Source organism: Primulina huaijiensis, chromosome 14 (genome assembly GCF_012295235.1).
Source record: "Primulina huaijiensis isolate GDHJ02 chromosome 14, ASM1229523v2, whole genome shotgun sequence".
NCBI lineage: Eukaryota > Viridiplantae > Streptophyta > Magnoliopsida > Lamiales > Gesneriaceae > Primulina > Primulina huaijiensis.
In genome coordinates, this window is record NC_133319.1 from 2,007,816 (window position 1) to 2,029,264 (window position 21,449).

Sequence of the window (21,449 nt, forward strand, 5' to 3'; positions counted from 1 at the left end):
CCATCAGCGTGGAAAACACATTGAACGAAAATATCACCTAGTAAGAGATATTGTTCAACGAGGAGACGTGACAGTGTGCAAGATAGCATCTGCTGAAAATCTTGCTGATCCTTTCACCAGAAGCTTAACTGCTAGAGCTTTTGAGGAACATATTCAAAATATGGGTGTACTAGACATGACTCATTTACTCTAGGGCAAGTGGGAGGATAATGAAATAATGTTCGATAGTATGATGCCCATCGAGTACTTTTGTTATATGTTGATGACATTTTGAAATTAAAATNGTCAATAGGTATGATCATAAACTCACAAGTTCTTCTAGAAGACAGTAAAATCTGAGCTCAGTAATTCAACATTCTTGTTGAATTAATTATGTGATGTGATCGCATGGGACTGTCAAAGAGAAGATGAGGGTTGAGAAGCTATGAATATCTAATATGGGTCATATGGTCATGATACCCTGTTTTAGATGTTCTAATTGATCGACAGGGGTGATATGTTGGGTCGATAAATCAGAGGATATTATTATTGATTTTGTGCTTCAGTAATATCAATTAATTTGAGAGTGCAATCTTATTCTTTTAGTGGAGTAGAATAAGATTAATAAATTATTTTGATTAATCATGAGTTGATTGGATCAAATTAATTTATTGGAGCTTAATTTAATTGAATCCGACCAGGTCCCTTTGGTGGCTCTAATATAAACTCGGATAAATTATATGAGTTATAATTTATGGTATATGTGGGATAAATTTATCTGGACTATTATATTTCATGGAAGATTGAGATATCAAATCTTCTAGATATGATATAATATATTATGTCCATTTAAATTTATATTTTAAAAGATATCATCATTATCTTTTACGTTACAAGATATCACAAATATATTATATATATATGTGATATTGTAACAAGTGACCACACACAATCCTACGTTTAGAGTTTGAGAGAACACCGGAGAAGGCTTGGAGGTTTGGAGCGTAGATCTAGTGCAGAGAAAGATCGAAAANGATTGATGGGTTCTTGGTTTTGAGAGGGTGGAACGTATTATTGTGTGATTTGCATAACGCTTGTCGACTTTGGTTTTTTGCAGTTTTGTTTTGTCCGAATTATTACAGTTGATCGTCGCTTATGTTTGTTAGCCAAGATCGAGAAAATTGGATCACAAAAATTAATTTCTTGTGATTTCAATCATCTCTTCTTTCACAGGATTGATTGTTCTACGTATTTAACACGAATTAATTAATTACAACACACAGGAAATTAGAGATTACCCTTGAAGCGTGTTTACGATCTTCCTCNAATTTTCTCGATCTTGGCTAACAAACATAAGCGACGATCAACTGTAATAATTCGGACAAAACAAAACTGCAAAAAACCAAAGTCGACAAGCGTTATGCAAATCACACAATAATACGTTCCACCCTCTCAAAACCAAGAACCCATCAATCAAGACACGGAAAACACCATATTAATCACTGCAATAAAAAATATCCAAAAACATACATGCAGATCTAAGCCATTAAATCTCACGAAGCAAAATAATAAGGTCCACAAAAGGGGGAAAAAACAACCTTTTTCTGGGGATCCATAGATGAAGTGGCAAGAAGGTAATAAACCCTCTTAGGAACTTTGATTCGATCAAGTCCTGAGATATCAAATTCTTGAATAACATCAATCCCTTCTTCTTGTTTTTGTTTTACTATAGTATCGTTCGGAGCAACTGCATGCGGGTTTCTCTCATAGTTGCTAATCTTGGAAGAAGAATGAGAAGAGACGGATGATGCGCGACGCTGAAACAAGTTACGAAATCCATCCACAAATGCCCCACCACCTCCCATATAACTAACCGTAAACAGCACCAAAGAAACAAATCCACTACTTCAGTTCCCCTTGTTTCTCGATTCGATTCTTGATTCTATTCCACTCAGCCTCAGCAATGCCCGCGGTCTCTCTCTCTCTCTCTCTCTCTCTCTCTGCGAGTGGCTATTTTTGGGGGCGCGTCCTGCTGCTTTTCAGAGCTGTCAATGGAGGGCTGTATTTATTACTACAATTTTATTTTATTACCCAAAACTTTGGAACCGATTGCACTGTGCGATAAGTTTCATTTCGAACTTGAGTCTCAGAGAGCGACGCAAACAAATCATGCTAGGAGGAGAACAAAAAATTTGAACATGTTTTGAATTTCTTCACACAAATCAAACTCAAATTATTTTGGTAACATAATTTTATTTGGTACGATCCCGTGTTTTAATGTTTTATTAATATAATATAATATAATATAATATAATATAATTATGGCAAAAACTTGTGTGAGACGGTCTCACGGGTCGTATTTATGAGACGGATCTTTTATTTGGGTCATCCGTGAAAAAATATTACTTTTTATGCTAAGAGTATTACTTTTTATTGTGAATATGGGTAGGGTTGACCCGTCTCACAGATTAATATCCGTGAGACGGTCTCACATGAGACTCAGTCTATAATTATATATTGATTTTCGAATATTTTGCAAACATATTTCAATATTTCAAAATACATTCAAGCTATGACTGTCAAACAAACCAACTCATGATTGGATAAGCTGATCCGTAAAAAACTTGTCATCTCGGCATACTAAAAATCCTCAACCTTAATCAAGGTGGGTTACGAGTTAGATGGGCTAGCTCGTAGGTCGGCTCCACAAAAAAAAATAAATAAATAAATCATTATAATTAATTAAAATTTTCATTTAATAAATAAATACTTATAAAAAATATCAATAAGATATGTATGCATTTTATATAAAGTAATTAATAAAAAAATCACAATTTTTATTAAAAAATCATATATAGCCATAAATTCATAATGTAAAAAATAAAATAAAATTTCTTCCACACTCTCAACCTGACTCACTTAAATTGTGTAACGGGACGAGTCGACTCGACATATCCAACCCAAATTGATGGTTCTAATTCAAGCTCAAACCTTAAATTTTTTCACATTCTGATAAATTCGGTTCATTTACATTCATAATTGAGAGGGGACATATTTTTTAAGAAATTTGTAAATGAGTTTATTTAATTACAAAATGTTATTTAGATTACTTAAAAAAAACATGGATCATTGTGAGACCAAATTGTGCGTACGATTTTTTTTAAAAAAAAATATTTACTTCCATAATTCAACGATACATAAAAATTTTATCTTATGATTCTTAAATGAAAATGATGAAAAATAGAGAATAAATAAAGATATATAATCCATACTTCTGTATTATATTATTAAATATGAAACCCTTATAGTAATTATCTTATAGGATATCAAAATATTTAATTTCATAATTACTCTTATTATCTTACTAAAAACTTTCTCAAGTCACTCCATATTTTACATAGAAAAAATATAAAAAAAAACTTCTTTTTTGAATCGAACAACTCTTCTAAATTAAAAATAATTTTGTGTTAATTATTTAATATTATTTGATCAAATTGAAAATAATAATAATACATACAATATATAGGTATCTTTTACTAATAGTTATAATATATACGTGCTAAATAAGGCAACACGAGTAAAGTTATTCAACACATCGATTCCAATTAATTATTTAACAATGCTAATATCTATAATTATTGTTATTATCTAAATATTTGACATTGACAGCTTAAAAAAGTAAATATTTTTTTTGACAGCTGGAAAAGTAAATTTTAAGACATCAATTATGACCTTTTTTAAAAAAAAAAATGGATATAATTATCACTTTGAGAAGGGTTTTTTTTTTTAAAAAAATAATTTAATTTTAAAATTTTTTTTCAAAAATAATGTAAAAAAAAATAACATTTTCAAAACTACTGCAATCCGCGTTTACGGAGCACGCATGCTGCTCCCGTGAGCAGCATCCGCGCTTCGGACGCCGGTCCACGTAAGCGACGGAATATTTTAGCGACAGAATATATATAAAAACCGTCGCTAAAATTGAATCAGCGACGGTTTATACCTACCGTCGCTAAATGGCAAAATACCTACCTATTCACACGCTACACATAATTGTATCATCAGCGTGCACATGTACGCCGCGGATAATCTTGAACTTTCAACGGCTTGCAACGTTGCAGCGTGCAATATACGCTGCGGAAAGAGAATTTGCGCGCTTCGAAAAGCCATTTTTGTTGTAGTGAAGATAGAGAAAAAAACAGACAATAAGTTCATCAAAAAATAAGTTTTTTCAGGAACATCTACTATTCAACCTAGTTTTTTTAGTGATTCAGGGATGGCTGACTTTGGTTTGTTTGGTCAGCAGGATTTTAAGACTCCGTCTTGGTCGAACATACACAGTTTTACAAATTTGCTTAATGTTGGTCAGCAGCATCTTGTATATGACATTCGACCACAGAATGATGTTGAGGAAAATGAACAACATTCAATTGAGATATCTCAGTCTTGATGAATTTCTTGTTTGTTTTTTTCTCTGTCTTCACTAAAAAAAAAAAGACTTTTCGCAGCGTATATTGCACGCTGCAAAGTTGCAAGCCGTTGAAAGTTCAAGCTTATCCGCGGCGTGCACGCTGTTGATACAATTATGCGTGGCGTTTGAAGAGGTAGGTATTTCGGCATTTAGCGACGGTTCAAAAACCTTCGATAATGAATCGTCGCTGATTCCATTACAGCGACGGTTTAAGAAATTAGCGACGATTTTTATATATATTCCGTCGCTTACGTGGACTAAGCACGGACGCTGCTTCATGTGAGCAGGCGCTCCGTAAGCACGGATTGCAGTAGTTTTGAAAATGTTTTTTTTACATTATTTTTGAANTAATATTTTTAATATATATACTTGGAAAATAAGAAGTTCCAAGATTATACTTTGGTGATCTTAATTTTTAAAATAGGGTTTAATAAATTTTACTATACACAAATTTTTAAGTTTTAAATTTAATCTATCAGAAATAAACTTAGACATATTATTTTATTATTTCAGTTAAAAATGGATAAATAAAAACAGGAAAACTGATAAAAATAAATAAAATAATTGAATATGTAAGTGAATTGTGGAGTAAAACAATGAAAATTTGATAAATAAACAATAAAATATATGATTTCCAGTTATAAATTAAAATTTAGAGTACAATTTAATAATATCCATTCCTATTCAAAATTATTATTGATATGAATATTGGACACAGCATTGTGTAAACATTATACATGCTATATTTATCATACATAAAAATATTTATTGTGTTTAAAAAGATATGAACAATATTTAAGATTGTGCGAAAACAAGGGAAACAAAAAATCCATGGTATGTAATTACATGCATAAATTGGAAAATGACTTATAATTTTAATAGAGGTGTATTTATATTACATCAAAATTAATAAGAGTGATATATAATATTAATATGATTACTTATTTATATAACATATAGAGCGTGTTATAATAATGATAATAACTAACAATATCACACGGTCAAACTCGATTAGTTTAAGACATGTACAGGCTCGAGCTCGAACCGAGTTTTATAATGAAGCTTGAGCTCGCATCATTTGAAAATTATTAAGTTCGGGAATAACTTGAACTTGACTCGTTAAGCGGACTCGTTTTTGAGCTCGTCGAACATGCCGACCAAAAGGTCAACTAAGATGTGATAATTTAAAGGGTGTACTTCTCATTTTATAGTATTTCAATCAATTTTATTATCGTCAAATTTCGATGGGGGAAAATGATAGTTATTGTTATACACCCAAGCCAACAAGCTAGTTGAGCTCGTGAACAAGCTTGCGATCTTACGAATCGAGCTCGAAATCGAACTTGAGTTCAACTCGATAAGCTTAACGAAAGATATCAAACAAATTTTTTATCGAGTCGAATTTCGAGTCAGTTGGAAACGGCTTTATTCATTTATATTATTGTACATATGAATTGTCGGAGAACATGCATTGGAAAGACGTTATTTTTTTCCTAGATATATTAAAAGAGGAGAATAAGGATAAAAGAGAAAAAGTGAAAAAATTCAACGTGATATAAAAACGGTTTTTATACACTATATCAGCTTTATATTAAATAATAATAATTTGTTTGGTGCTTAATGCATCAAGTGGGCCGTTTTATGCTCCCACTTGTCTGGCTTCTGTCTTAGTTGCCTTGCTCTCTTTGCAAAACTAACCAATTACTACAAGTTTCATTCTTTCTATATTTTATTCGTGAATTTATAGGTTCTCTCACTCTACTTTCTTTGTTTCTCTGTATTAAAACCATGACTTGTATGAACTGTCTCCCTTTGACTCTCTGTTTGTGTGCCCGCCCCTTTGGCCGATGAGTTCAATCTTAACACTCAATCTTGACTAAAGAAAAGGAGCAGTCTTTTTTGCCGTTGTAGTTATGTAATTCATTTGTTTGTGAGGTTGGAGGAACTGTGATTCTTCTTGTTGATTTGATTGGGTTTTATTTTACTGTGAGAAGGGTATCTCGAAAGGGTGTTTTCTTGAAGTTGGACTTCTGGGGTTTGTTTTAAAAAAGTAAATTTGAGTGGGTTCTTTATTTATTGGGATTTATGGGTTATTTTTGGACCCTTGGATATTGACTTGAGGTGTTTTGTTGATTGCATTTGTTTTTGTTCCGAATTGTTTATTGGTGACAGTGATTCATGATTGGAGTGAGACAATGGAGAGGATTATGGCTAGATGCTTTCATCTTTAGCATTGACCACTGTAGCTTATTGAAAAGATATGAAAAGTTTTCTGAAGAAACTTCACATAGGATCCAATCATTCTGAAAAATCGGAGGGTTCTTCCTCACCATCAAAGGTCAATAATAGGTTGGTTGATGTTTCACCAGCTGAAAGGCTTTCAGACTCTAAGTCTGAGAATAAATCCTTTTCAGCAATTTCAGCATGGTTGAATTCCGTTACACATAGGCGTAGTTCTAGTCCTCCATCCTCTTCCAATGTTCCAAGAGTTGAAAAAAGGGTGGAAACTTTTGATTCTGTGGATAGTAGTAGCTTGGATGCCGCTTTAGATGCAGCGAAGCGCGAATCAGAGTTTAGCAACTCGAGGGATCCTGATGTAGAGGAGTATCAAATTCAGTTGGCTTTGGAATTGAGTGCAAGAGAGGACCCTGAGGCTGTTCAAATTGAAGCTGTAAAGCAGATTAGTTTGGGTTCTTGTCATCCTGAAAATACACCTGCTGAAGTTGCTGCTTTCCGTTATTGGGTAGTGGTTTTAATTTCATGTCTTTTCAATCGTTTTGGTTCATTTGGCCTATTATTACTTGGGCATTGCTATTTTGTCAAATGACATAGTAGGATCAGCGTCTAAATAAATAACTGAGTATATGGTTGCGTCTTTCATGATTGCAAGTTGATTTAGATATTTGCATTCCATTTCCCAGTTCTGCTTTAATTCAAATGCAAAATGCGTATGTAGTTTGATAATTGATCGCGCGATGTTCATGACTTATGAATTTCAATAAATTTGTGAAAACTCGTGCGGCTTTATAATGGGGTTGTAAACCATTCGTTTATCATCATAACTCCCTATTCGTTCATCTCACTAGGCCATGTGTTACTCACCCATTTTTTGGCACCTTCGAGTCGCCTTGCCATTCAAAATAATCAAATAAAGCACTGACCTATTGTGTTGAAGTCTTATCATCAAATGAAAGGAGGACCATAAAGTATCATTTCATGGGGGAGGGTGTCCTTATCTTGACTGGAGTGTTGTCCATCTTCTCAAGACTATTATGGCTTAAAATGTCATTTAGGTATTTACTTTTTGGGCAAAGAATAGTGTAGTGTATGGATTATCTAGAAGTGTGTGAAACAACCACGTCCGTACGATGCTGAGGGCAAGTTTGGACAAAATATGCTTGTCTAACAGAGTAATTGGACCCAAAAATTATCACTCAGTTTCGATATCTTTATTCAAGCGTCGTATGATGTTTCGGCTTGAGGGGGTTGTTGGAAATCAAATCTGTCACCAATACCAGCCAATAAATCCATGGTTTTTAGGGATGAAAGTCATATAATCACATTCTTTTCTAATTGTTTGATCTATTCCTTGAATTATGTAAGTTTCCTATTTTATTTGAAGGAGAGTCTCCTATATATATTGTAGTATTTTAGGTCATACCATATAAGAAGCATATCATCTTCTCGAATTCTCAAAAAAAGTATTTATGTCGCAATCAGCTGGCCTCATTTTTCTGTATTCTGCCTTCGTATTTGGCATATGAGAATGAAATTATTATTTCAAATCCATGATGCTCTTTATTTCTTTTCAAGTCTATCTCATATTCTAGATTTAACATGATTCACAGAACTACAATGCTCTTAGCTATGACGACAAGATTTTGGATGGTTTCTATGATCTACATGGCATTTTGGTTGAATCCACTTCATCAAGAATACCTTCCCTCATGGATCTACAAGGAACGCCAGTGTCTGATGATATACATTGGGAAGCTATTGTTGTCAATAGAGCAGCCGACACCAAGTTGTTGAGTTTTGAGCAGCAAGCATTGGACATGGCTTTTAAATTAAAGCCTGATTCTGTAGATTTTGTTACCCTCGATATGGTGCAGAATCTTGCTACTTTAGTTTCTGATCATCTGGGTGGCCCAGTTAGCAATCCTGACAAGATATTGATTGCGTGGAGAAATCATAGTTATAGTTTGAAAGTAAACCACGGGAGCATGGTTTTACCTCTTGGTTCTCTAACAATTGGACTGGCTCGTCATCGGGCATTGCTTTTCAAGGTACTGAACTCCTGCATCGAGAATATTTTTCACTTAACACGACGTAATTCATTTTCAATACATAGTTATAGACTTTAATGGGCTAGTTCTATGCTGCTACGTGTGATAAATGCAAAATAAAGCAGCGTGAAATGATAACCGCGACTATATAAAGCCAAGCAGCATGAAATGCTGTCTGCAAATGTTGCTAGGATTGAGAGTAAATAATTCATTTTTCTTGATGGCCCCTTATCTTTTTTGGCCAAATGGTGTACTTGAAAAAAAATTATCCTTTTTTATAGCTTGTATTGTCGGGTAACCATTATAAGTTTTCTATTTGCTGGGGACAGGAATGGAATGGAGAATGTTTTATGCAAATATACATTGCTAGCCACTTGCATATATGTAGATGACTGATGAACAATTAACTAGGAGTTACAAAGAATGTATCTGTTGAGGCTCACACAATATGATATACTTAATCATTCCAAGCAATATTTTTATTGTTTCAATCAGTTTTTTACTATAACAAATTAAAGAGCAGTGCTTTGCGTATTAAGTATATTACATAAAAAATTTGATCAGAGCTTTACTTTTATAAAGTAGAATTTGAACCGAGAAAGGAGAATCTTTTCATTGTCAAGGTTAAAATTATAAGCGAAGGATGGTATAAGCATCCTTCAATGAATTTTAGTTTCTTTGGAAGCCTAACAAAATTTGACGATGGATTAAACTCTGGTAGGATCAATGCATTTTTGCATCTGTGGATTTCTCACCTTATGTCTAGGTCAATTATTCTGAAACTACCAACTCTCTGCATCTCAGCTTTTCTCAAAACTCCAGAATTTTCTTCATCCTAAACTGACTTCTCTTTAATTTACCCTGTTTCAGAAGTGATGCAGTCAAAATAGTCTTTGACAATTTATTAGCCTTCAGAAGTTAAAATGTTCTTTAAACCTGAGCATCTCTGGATCCTGAACTTTTTGCTTCTAGTACTCTTTTCTTGTTTCCTTTACCTGTTGATCAGAAGAGAATGCAATAGATAGAGGTTTTGCTGCCAGCTTCATTGAGCCATATACCAATAGAGTTATGAGACTTGAAACTGAAATTTGGGTTATTCTTGTCTGATAACTCTATCCATTTGAAAAAGTTAGATCTCACTTTTTTTTCCCCACACCTAGGAAGGTAAGTAAGTTTGATTTCATCACCTTCTATTGTACTCACTCTCCTCCTTCTGAAGCAATTTAATGGATATTGTCTTTCGTTATGCTCATTATTTGCTGTATGCAGAGCTTAACAGTATAATTTCTTCATCCCCCTTTGTACCAGCACATAGTTTATCCATTTTGGAGTATCATAAGCCAGTGTATATCAATGAGCCTGCTTTAGGCGTTACATTCTTGAGATGAACTTGTTTCTGTGCGTTATATTAGTTTCCATAGGCTAACCTGCATTTTATGCTAAAAATATGTTCGTCATGTTCAGCATCATTTTGTATTTGCTTATTGTTCTGAATTCTTCTTTCAATTTAATATCTGTTTGTTTTGTCTTATAGATTCTGGCTGATAGTTTGGACATTCCTTGTTGCTTGGTGAAAGGACAAGAATATACTGGTTCTGATGAGGTAGCAATGAACATCGTAAAAATTGATGGAAGGCAAGCACCATTTGATATATTTCACTGGTCGCATTTTTTTGACTGAAATGTTTTGTCTTCTCTTGTCCTGCTCGTTTTCCTTTTGAGAATTTTAGTTTAGCACAATAATCATAATTTCTTCAGATGATGCATTCCTTGGCTCCTATTTGCCACCATATTTGTTAAAATGTTCTGTCTTGATGAACTAAATTTAATTATCTATCTCCTATGAAATTTGTCTTGATGATGGTTCGTTGTGCTACTCTGTCGTGAATAATTTAGAACAATTCCTTGTTTCTTGCCTTGTGCTGTTTCAGTTTAGTTACTTCTTCTGCATCTTTCGTTCTAATGAAAAAGTCGACATGGTTTAGGGAATACATTGTTGATTTAATGGCGGACCCTGGTACACTCATTCCATCTGATGTCTTAGGGGCCCATATAGACCATGAAAACACTTTTCATGTGACATCATCCAGTGGTGGGATAACTAGTTCATTAGCAGATCAACCAAAATTTTCAGCAATGCATGGGACATCCAATTTTGGAGAGAATGATTTTACGGAACAAGAGTCTATGGACAGAGGCGATATTTTATCCTCGGATGTCAAAGGAAAGCAAATGAAAGCTCGGGAAGGGAAACATGGTGCTGACAGGTCAAAAAAGCCGTTCGCGGTAGAGACAGGACAGGAGATCTGTAGCAGGACTAATTATCCTTTTCCTCATGCAAGATCTCCTTCTTGGACCGAAGGCATCAGCTCTCCAGCTGTCCGAAGAATGAAAGTGAATGATGTTTCACAATTAATGGTTGATGCTGCCAAAGATAATCCGATGCTAGCTCAGAAGCTCCATGATGTTCTACGTGAAAGTGGTGTTGTCGCACCTCCAAACTTGTTCACTGAAATGTACCCAGAGAAATTTGATTTCCCACCGGTGGATATCGAGCCTGTGACACAAGAAAAGGAGAAAAAAGTAAGTGGTGATAAACATAGAACTAAGGGTTATAATATCCTCAATCCTGCTTTTCTTCCTCCACTGCCTCATCATGGTTTTCGTACTAGAGGCACTTTGGATAAACCTTTGGAGCATCAGTCAAATTTGAAGAAAGTGGTTGGACATCACGCTTCATCAGAATATGAAGTAGAGCCTTCAAAGTACAGAAACAATGTCCCTGTTGCTGCAGCAGCGGCAGCTGCCGCCGCTGCAGTTGCGTCGTCAATGGTCGTTGCTGTGGCTAAAGCAAACAATGATCCAAAACTTCAACTTCCTGTCACAGCTGCAGCTACAGTCACAGCTGTTGTAGCAACAACTGCAGCTGTTAGTAAGCAGTATGACATCTTGGAAATGGCCATTCATTCACCGGATAGTCCTGTTGCCATTTTTAAGCCAGTAGAGTGTATAAGAAGTGATGGGGAGGCAATTGCCACTGCTTCTGAAGAAGGAAGCTGTAAACAAGATCACGAGGGTCTACGGTTAACTTCAGAGGGTGAAAGAATATCAGATAGGTCAGTGGGTAATGAAAGTTTTAAATCTGATGCGACACTTGATGATGTGGCTGATTGTGAAATTCCATGGGAGGACATCACCTTGGGTGAGCGTATCGGGCTTGGTATTAATCTCATTGTACTCAGAAATGATTAATTTTCTGCCTAAATGGTTTATTTTCTTGGAGCAACTCTGGATTTTTACTTTCTTTATTGCAGGATCTTATGGTGAGGTATATCGTGGAGACTGGCATGGAACTGTGAGTTTCTTAAAATCGAAAGCAAATTATGTAAAAACATGAAAAACACGTGCCTAAATTGTATGTCTTACTTTAGTTGACCTGGGAATAATACCCCTAACAAATTTCTCGACTTTTTCATGTTTTTACAATTTGAAATTCTACGAGAAGTATCTTAATGTATGTTTCTGTTCTTTCAAATATTTCAAACCCATAATTTCAGTAGTTTTTTTAAAAAAAGTTTTATGTCTGAAGAAGCTTTTTTCCCATCTTTTTTAGCAACTATGTAGCACGGACACTTTAAAGAAAAATTTTATGTATTGGACACGGATACGACAAAATCCATGTCGTTGAATTTTTTAGGGTTGACCAATCGGACATGGCAAGACAAATTTTTTTTTTTTTTGTTTTTAGATCACCGCTCTTAAGATGTTCATTTTTTATATTTACATAAATNTATATATTTTTAATAATTGTCGTATCCTAGCCGTATCGTGTCTTATAATTTCAAAATTTTTCGTATCGTCGTATCCGTATCGTATCGTATCGATACCCATATCTGTATCCATGCAACATAGTTTAGCAACCTCGGCAGTTATTTGGTTTTTTTGCTTACTAGGCTATTTGAGTTAGTTTCCTCACACTTGGTTTTTTAATAAATTTAGTTATCATTGTTCCAAAATGAAGCATTCATGATTGGACCCCAAAAGCTAGCTCAAGTAGGGATGATTATCTAAGTCCATATATGCAACTCTTAGGAACTCTATCCAACCGACATCTTATCACACCCCTCACGCACAGGAATGAACATCTGGAGCGTGAAGTTTACAAATGACCCAACTATGGGCAAAACGTTTGGCCTAACTATGGGCATTCAAACACATAATAGCGGACTTGGGTCTGATACCATGTTAAGATTTGGTTTGGACCTAACTTAACCCCAAAAGCTAGCTCAATGTGGAAGGATTGTCCATATATGCAACTCTCAGGGATTTTATCCAACTGATGTGGGACAACTAACACACCCTATCATGCTCAAGAATGAACATCTGAAACTTGAAGTTTACAAATGACCCAACTAATAGGCATAACGGGTGGCTCAACTATGGGCAGTCCAACACATAACGGCGGAACCTGTCTTTGATACCATGTTAAGATTAAGACTTGGACCAAACTCAACCCCAAAAGCAGCTCAATCTTAACATGGTATCAGAGCCCAAACCCACCGTTATGTGTTGGAGTGCCCATAGTTGGGTCATCCGTTAATGTCTTGATGATCTAGTTGTTCATTCTTGGGCGTGAGAATGTGTGTTAAGATGTCCCACATCTGTTGGATAGAGCTCCTGTGAGTTGCATATATAACTTGAAGAATTCTCTCCCCTTGAGCTAGCTTTTGAGATTGAGTTAGGTTTAAATCATAATCTTAACATGGTATCAGAGACATGTTCCACCATTATGTGTTGGATTGACCATAGTTGGGCCACCCGTCCTGCCTATAGTTGGGTCATTTATAAACTTAATGCTTCAGATGATAATTCCTAAACGTGAGGGGATGTGTTGGTTGTCCCACATCGGTTGGATATAATCCATGGGAGTTGCATATATGGACTTGGACAATCCTGCCTTGATCTAGCTTTTGGGTTGAACTAGGTTCAAGTCTCAATTTTAACAGTAAATATTATGGGTTTCCTCCATATTTTGCATCAACAGGGAAAAGTATGAGTAGGAATTTGATATACTTACTGTGCTAATATTCATTGATTCTATAGACTATATTTTTGTCCGCTGTTCACACAGACTGAACCTTTATTTTGTATATGTGTAAAATAAATAAAACTTAAAGGTATGTGACATGTACAATACTTTTTCATTTTTTGGGTTTAAGTAGTGTTACGAGATCATTCCTCTCAAATAACTGAATTATTATGTTTCATGTACCGGGATCAAAAGATGACATGTTGGCAGTAACTTATATGGTCGTTATTTATGTATTTGTGGTTTTATAAGTTTATAATCCTTCAGCTTGTGGTTGGATGAAGAATAATTATAACTTGATTCCGACTTTTAGGAAGTTGCTGTCAAAAGGTTTCTTGACCAAGATAAAATTGGTGAATCTCTAGAGGAGTTTAAAAGTGAGGTACAGCCACTCTGTTTTCTTGCTTGGTATTTCACTCATCTTGGCATTCTGAGCCAGATATACCATTGATCTGGTGTAGGTCCTTCCACATTTTTGCTTTTATTTCTGGTAAAATTGTGTAGAATGTACTGTTTAATTAGAAGTACAAGTCTTAAGTGAGTTCTGTTGAAACATTAATCTTTTCTTCTCTTTTTAATGGTACAAAAATTGGTCTAAAGAGGCCTTTAAAAATTACTTTGGTTAATGTTACAGATCCTCTTATTTGTTGATACATGGGAGGTGTTTCATCAATGGTCAATTGTGTTGCATGTAGTAACTCTGGTGCTTGATTGAGTAGCAACATTCCGTGCCCTTGCAATAATGTTTTGGCGGTTAACTGAAAATTTGTTGGCTCTTCCACAGTTTTTTTTAGGATATTTGCACTGTAATTTTTAGTTCTGCAGTTTAAGGAATTCCTATGTCTAGTTACCATTTTGTAAAATTTGACAAATCATTCCGCATGTTATTATCTGCTGACATGCATTATTTGTGTGATTTTACAAGGTCCTGATAATGAAAAGACTGAGACATCCAAATGTTGTTCTCTTCATGGGAGCCGTTACTCGCCCACCTAATCTTTCAATTGTTACTGAATTTCTTCCTAGGTAAGCCAAAATCATTTTCTGATTTTTGTGACCCATATAGTCTGTTTATTGGATTGTGATAAGTATTAAACATTCAACTTTCTCTCGAATATTTTTTATAAACATTACAGATATTGATCCTTTCCTTATGCCCTTCCCTTCCTAATTTACATGCTGAGACATGCTCATCAATATTTCCAAACTCGGGCCTTGAAATTTATAATGAAAAAGGAATTTCTTATAACCACGGAAAATCTTAAATCTTATTATACCGAGAGAACAATTTGGTTGGATAAGATATATGTAGATTGAATGTATTTTAAATAATCAGCTTTACTTATGGTATTTTTTACGTTTCCTTGAAGTTTTCTTGGACATTTCTGATAACTCCTATAAAACAAGTCCGTACTAAGATTCTGGAACTTGCCTGAATACATTGAATTAGGAAATTATATAACTTTCCCATTATATTGATTTGGGCATATACAAGTTTATCCTTGATCTGAAGGTGTTTGGCATTGTTTATTTCTGCTATTGTAATTTCCTCATGGGTAACTTACTCTGGCAACACACATACGCGCACACACAAATATGAATGTGTGTGCCTATATGTGTGTATGCATGCATGTCTATATATATGTGTGTTTGTGTGTGTAAAATTGTTGTTTTGAGTAAACAAGTTTCAACATGTTACATTTTGTGCTTTAATTGAAGCAGCTTTCTTTTTCTAGAGGTAGTTTGTACAGATTAATCCATCGTCCTAACAATCAGCTAGATGAAAGAAGACGGTTGAGAATGGCCCTTGATGCGGTATGATTCTGTTTTGATATTTTAGTTCTCTATTATCTGTTAACTTTTACTTTGTGGAATACATTTACTTATGTAAAAGCAATTAATGTAACATACAGGCACGAGGATTAAATTATCTGCATAATTGCAGTCCGTTGATAGTTCATCTTGATTTAAAGTCGCCAAATCTTCTTGTTGATAAGAACTGGGTTGTCAAGGTGACATTCTTATAACTGATAATTTATGAATTAATATTTTTCAATCATGTCCATCATTCATTTTTCCCCCAAGGTATCTGATTTTGGACTATCAAGAATGAAGCACAACACGTATCTTTCTTCAAGGTCTACGGCTGGGACGGTAAGTTAGGTTTTGTGTCTCGATACTGTAATTTTTAATCTGATTCAGCAGTTGATGAAATCTTGTTTTCTTTTTTCTTCTATTAGACTCAATTTTTTTATTCTGGAGGGATTCTTCCTGCTCTATGTTGACAAACTGTTTAATGCCTGACGTGATTTTTTCGTCTTCTAAATGATCTAACATGTTGCGTTGCTTCACATATTTTTCCACTCGTTAGTTGGGAACACATATCCAATCATGTAAATGGCTATTTTTTGAATATCAACCATTTTGTAGAAGCTAGTTCTATTGCTAAGCATATGCTCTTGCATCATGAATGGTCTTTTCATTGCCAACTTGGTTATCTCTGTTATTTGGCTGACGCTGTTGCCTTCGTGCAACAGCATGATGATCGAATCATGTGAATGAGTTACTTTTGCTGTACCTTGTGATTATATTCCATTTTGTGGAAGATAATTTATTGATGTTGGTCTCATCAGGCCTTTGGAGATCTTTGATGGGGAGTTTTGCCTTGGGAAAAGGTGGTATGCTGGGAACTTTGTTCAAGAACATTCAAAATTAATTTACCAATATTAGTTGTAGGAGAGGATAGTACACACTCACTCTGTTTTAATCGTTGCACCCTACATCTAAAAGATCTTGAATTTTATGAGGTTTTGTTTCTCATGGAAATTAAAGGCAGCAGTGATTCATACAGCTTGCATGTTCCTTGCCTTTCTCCAAGGATAATATCCATTTGGCTACTTGGAATTTTATTTGTGAAACTAAACCTGTGTGAAATCATATGAATATTTTTGTATTAGCTTATTTTCCGTGTCTGACCTGTTAACATATTCTTAGTTCATGTTTTTCCCTGCTGCTGGACATCCTCTATTTTTTTGTTTGTTTGAAGCAGATTCACTGTTAACTTCCTTCCTCCTCACGGTCATATGCCGACTGTATTCATGAGAATAAAAACTGAAATTTGTCTTTCAACGGCTTTTCAAATGGAATTTTTTTTAATTTTTTGCTCAATGCCAGCTGTACTGATGTTGCTTCGTTTATCGAATTAATTTTCGCATAGATCTGGAACCAATTTCTCTGGCATTAAGGGTTCAAAAGGGAACTTTCTAGTAAATTTCTGCTTTCACAAATGCCTTTGTTCTGTTACCTGTTTTCTCGATTCAGCTCTTAGAAGTTGAAATTCGTCTCACAACTTTTGATTGCTAGTGCTGGTTTCTATAAATGCAACTGTGAGCAACAGCTCTGATGATATTCTGGTGATCCTCTTTCTTCAGGCAGAATGGATGGCACCAGAAATTTTAAGAAATGAACCATCAAATGAGAAGTATGTCTTTTCTTAATTAGTCATATGGTCATAAAATAATAGATCATTAACTAAATCTCGATTTGATTGATGGTTGATTGACTCGGCGCAGATGCGATGTTTATAGTTTTGGTGTCATATTGTGGGAGCTTTTCACTTTGCAGCAACCTTGGTTAGGAATGAACCCAATGCAAGTTGTTGGTGCTGTTGGTTTTCAGCATCGACGTCTTGAAATACCAGATAACATGGATCCATTTGTAGCAAATCTAATCAGGAAATGCTGGCAAACGTGAGTGATTTTTCTTTCAGTTTACTTATCTTCCATTTCATTATTACTGTATTGGTCGTGATTGCTTCATATCGCTTCCCTTAAGAGTTGCTCGAGAGTTGATTCCTGTGATAGTAAAAGTTGACCAAGCATGGACCTGCCTGTGAGCCGAGCTTTTCTTTTTACCCCACCCCCCCTCTCCCTCTCTCACTACCTTGTTTGGGAAGGTATATTTACCAATAACTCGAACTCTAATGGACTTTCTTACCCCTTCCCTTTTAAGATTTTAAGCCACACAAAACACTGAACAATTTCATTACAACTGCATTTGCACTTGCTCCATTGCCTTAAAGTGGATTATAATGACAAATAGAAGGTTGAAAATTTTGAAATACAATCCTACTACACAATTCTGTAGAGTTCTGCATGATTAAGAAACTCGAAGGCAATGAAGGGGAAAAACTGGTCATGATGAATTGTTGAAAATCTAATATCTAATATAAAAAATAAGTTATTGTGATTTGTTAGATGTAATTAGGATTTTCCTTGTTATATTAACATGTTAGATTCATTTTATTAATTGAACATCTAGTTATTTTGTCTATGAAAGAGCTCGTGTATTTGCCATTTCTGTATCAAGAAAACACCAATAACATGTGCTTCCTCCAAATTCTCTTATTTTTCATATGGTATTAGAGTCATAAAGTTTCTGAAGAAAATAGAGAGGATATAAAGATTACCATCGTTGTGTCATGGAGAAGGATTGGAATAAACATTTCAATGTCTTATGTGACTTTACTATTTAAGATGTGCCACACAAAACATCAGTTGGTGGTGTAGTAGAGTAATTACTAAAAGAGAATATCATACCACCTATCTATGGTGGGATGTTGACTACTATCGGAGATAAACATCATATTAGCATATATATGTAGTGTAGAGTGTCCTTATTTTCATGACCAAGCAATATGGATCTTCGTTAGCCTTTTAAGTCTGTTCAATCCAATAGAATGAACTTTGTAGAGCTACTTGAAAAATATGAGTAATAATCTTGAGGCGTATGAGCTTCAACGAAGGATACACTTTTCAAAAAGCAATTTGTTCCAAGACAATTATGTTTTATACTTCAGCTCAAGGGCTTGTTAAAAATATGTAATTTTAATTCAGAAGATATATTTGTCCAGGTTTGCCAAATTTTAATCTGTTAATTTTTGTTTAAAAATTGCTTGTCTGATCTGTATTTTGCCTCGTTTACTTACCGTGTTGGAAGTAGTCATTGCTTGAAAATGCATTGCCATCTATAGAACCTTGATGTGGAGTGTTGTCATAGCAAATGATATTTCATCCTTTAAAGCTTCGAAATCAGAATTTTACATTAAAACTCTTGGGACTATTGGAATTATCTATTAAGTGAAACTAACTTATCCCATTTATAAAAATTGTAGAGATCCAATGTTAAGACCATCGTTCACCGAAATCATGGCTTTACTTAAGCCGCTTCAGAAGCCTATTACCAGCAAGCAGAGGACCTGAAATGCTCAGTCTTATCGATGTTGCAATGTTCAATCTTTTTTGTAAAGAGCTAGAATTGAAGCACCAAGTGAGAAACTTGACCAAAAGCCTCGCAATTATGGCGTATGGAGAATTGCTTTTGATGATTGGTGTTGAAAGAGTAAAAAGAGAAAAAAAAAAAGGCAAAAAGAAAAAGAAAATTATTGACAAACACAACACGTTTGATCTTTTTCATTCCGTTAAATTTTTTCCCCTTTTTAAGATCCATTTTGTATTCTTGGCTTTGTCATGCCACCTTCCCCGAAATTGTGCAGTTGGTTGTATGTTTGTGTTCATATGAAAATGATGCATCCCAGGTTTAGTATCTCTTGTATCCGTATGTGGTGAAAAGAACTACAGTAGGAACCAAAAGGGTATAAGGTTGTATTGGTTGCTTTAGTGGGTACTTAGCCAGAGCCAAAAGGGACAAGTTTGGTTGTATTTGGTTGCTTTAGTTGGCATATTACTATGGCACTGTCAGTTTGCGCTTTGGACTCCTTTATCTATACTAGATTATAAAGAGAGTATAAAGATTGAGCCCGCTATACTTCATTACTTTTGGTCTTTAATACCGTACCACTTTTTACCCAAATATATCTAATTTTCACAGTTGCCTTTACCAAATTCATTTTCAAGGTCTAAGCTTAACAATAGAATACTTGCCAAAAGACATGTCAAATTTAAGCAAAACTTGGCATTATCTTATAGAATCAACCAACAAAAGATTAATTTTGGGACAAGAATTTGAATGAGTTATTCGTTTTCTACTCTTAAAATTTTCTTTTTTTCCTCATAAAAGAGAGAACATATGAGGATAAAATATGGCCATGCATTTGGGATAATATAGTCTTAAACAATCTCACTCATGTGTCACTTTTTAAGAAGAAAAAGTTAGAAAAATCGTTGGAACACATCAAGAATCGATAGACTCCTTCTTTGCATCCCCTCCCTTGCTGTCTCACCCCAAGACAACAAATATCGACTTCTCATCCTCACAAACACCAACACCACAGCCACCAAACTCACCATTTTCAAAGCCACAGACGGCATCCCGCCACCGCCACTAACGGCGGCTGTTGTGTCTCCTAAGCCCACAGCTACCACCAGAACTAGCTCTGCAGAGTCAACTGATTGGATTGCTTCCACCTTGACCAGGAGGTTTGGCATTGGTGCTGGTCTTGCATGGGTCGGTTTTCTTGATGTTGCTGTTTCCGAACAAATCAAGACTCGGTTCGAAGTTTCACAACAACTGAACACGAGGTATTTAGCCTATATTCCTCTCTATCTATATGTATATGTGTATGTATATTTACATGTTTGATTCTTAATCCTGTAGTGTACCTGTGATGACAAGTTTTATTTACTTTCGTACATTATGTATCGGCATTGCAAATGATTAAATTACTATATACGATTATTAAGGTAATGAGATTTTGTAAAATAAAAAAATACGATTAATAGAGTTGAGTCTTATTAACTGCTACAATAGTAAAAGTGACGATTATTTCAGGAAATAACAAACGTATTCCAGAACATATCGAAAATTAGTTACTCTAGATCTGGATGGCTATTTTGTATGTACATACACATTACTCTTGGTGGAGTAACAGACTAACAGCTAAGAGGATTCAGTAAATTGAGTCAAGGGATGAGGGGAGTAGAGCACATGATTTTATATATTTTGTGATCATAAAATTTGACTTCTTTTTCTGTCGGGTCGCCACTGATTATATCATAATATCTGATTGATGGATGTTAAAAGGTATTACGACATTAGATCCGGGGGTGGTTCGCGTCCAAGACCGGGAGATTTGGTGGTGATAAACGTGAAGGGGAGTGAACAGAGCACCGGACAAGTGTTTCTGGATACTTTTGGAAATGATAACAAGATGAAGAAGGGACCATTGGCTCTTGTTATGAGATCAAGGCCTTATAATAAAGGAATATGTGAAGGAATAGAATATGTATTGAGAAGCATGAATGCAGTTGGGAAGAGGAGAGTTATCGTCCCGCCAAGCTTAGGATTCGGCGAAGAAGGGGCCGAATTCGGCGAAGCCGTGAAGAATCCCTCCTTTTGCTACCGTTGAATATGTAATAGAGCTTGAAAAAGTCTCCACTGCACCATCATGAACATTTTACTGATTATCATCATTGTCATCATGTTCTCACAGATTTGTTTGCGTTATTGAAATATGATAAGTTATTATTTGCACACTTTTAATTAGCTCAAGTTTTCAATGAAAGTATTGTGTAATGACATTAATTGATTTTATCCATTGATTGAACATCCTTGTTTTGTTCATTCAAAGTTTGACTTGAGTTCTACTTATAAATCATTATGTTAT

The 21,449-nt window shown here is 34.9% G+C and overlaps 2 protein-coding genes and 1 pseudogene across 10 annotated transcripts in view; 2 read left to right on the forward strand and 1 right to left on the reverse strand.

Moving 5' to 3' along the window:
- The window catches only part of LOC140956669 (mitogen-activated protein kinase 9-like), a 13,238-nt gene extending 11,196 nt beyond the window's left edge, over window positions 1–2,042 (reverse strand). The window contains exon 1 of the mRNA XM_073413515.1: window positions 1,578–2,042. Within this exon, the coding sequence (XP_073269616.1) occupies window positions 1,578–1,844 (267 nt within the window). The 5' untranslated portion in view covers window positions 1,845–2,042. The remainder of the gene's footprint in view (window positions 1–1,577) is intronic.
- A 4,036-nt stretch (window positions 2,043–6,078) lies between these two features.
- On the forward strand, window positions 6,079–19,656 carry LOC140957234 (probable serine/threonine-protein kinase SIS8). 9 transcript variants are annotated; one of them, XM_073414367.1, is made up of 14 exons: window positions 6,082–6,500; window positions 6,623–7,193; window positions 8,299–8,736; window positions 10,271–10,371; window positions 10,722–11,956; window positions 12,051–12,091; window positions 14,139–14,207; window positions 14,751–14,851; window positions 15,562–15,640; window positions 15,739–15,837; window positions 15,911–15,979; window positions 17,257–17,306; window positions 17,398–17,574; window positions 18,999–19,656. In XM_073414367.1, the coding sequence occupies exons 2-14, from the start codon at window positions 6,711–6,713 to the stop codon at window positions 19,084–19,086; spliced, it is 3,030 nt and encodes a 1,009-aa protein (XP_073270468.1). In that variant the 5' UTR covers window positions 6,082–6,500; window positions 6,623–6,710; the 3' UTR covers window positions 19,087–19,656. The 9 variants fall into 9 exon arrangements, 4 of the variants coding, with proteins under 4 accessions (XP_073270471.1, XP_073270468.1, XP_073270469.1 ...); XM_073414368.1 differs by having other exon boundaries at window positions 6,082–6,445; XM_073414369.1 differs by having other exon boundaries at window positions 6,082–6,385.
- LOC140957152 (peptidyl-prolyl cis-trans isomerase FKBP17-2, chloroplastic-like) lies at window positions 19,184–21,367 on the forward strand (annotated as a pseudogene).
- The last annotated feature ends 82 nt before the right edge of the window (window positions 21,368–21,449 follow it).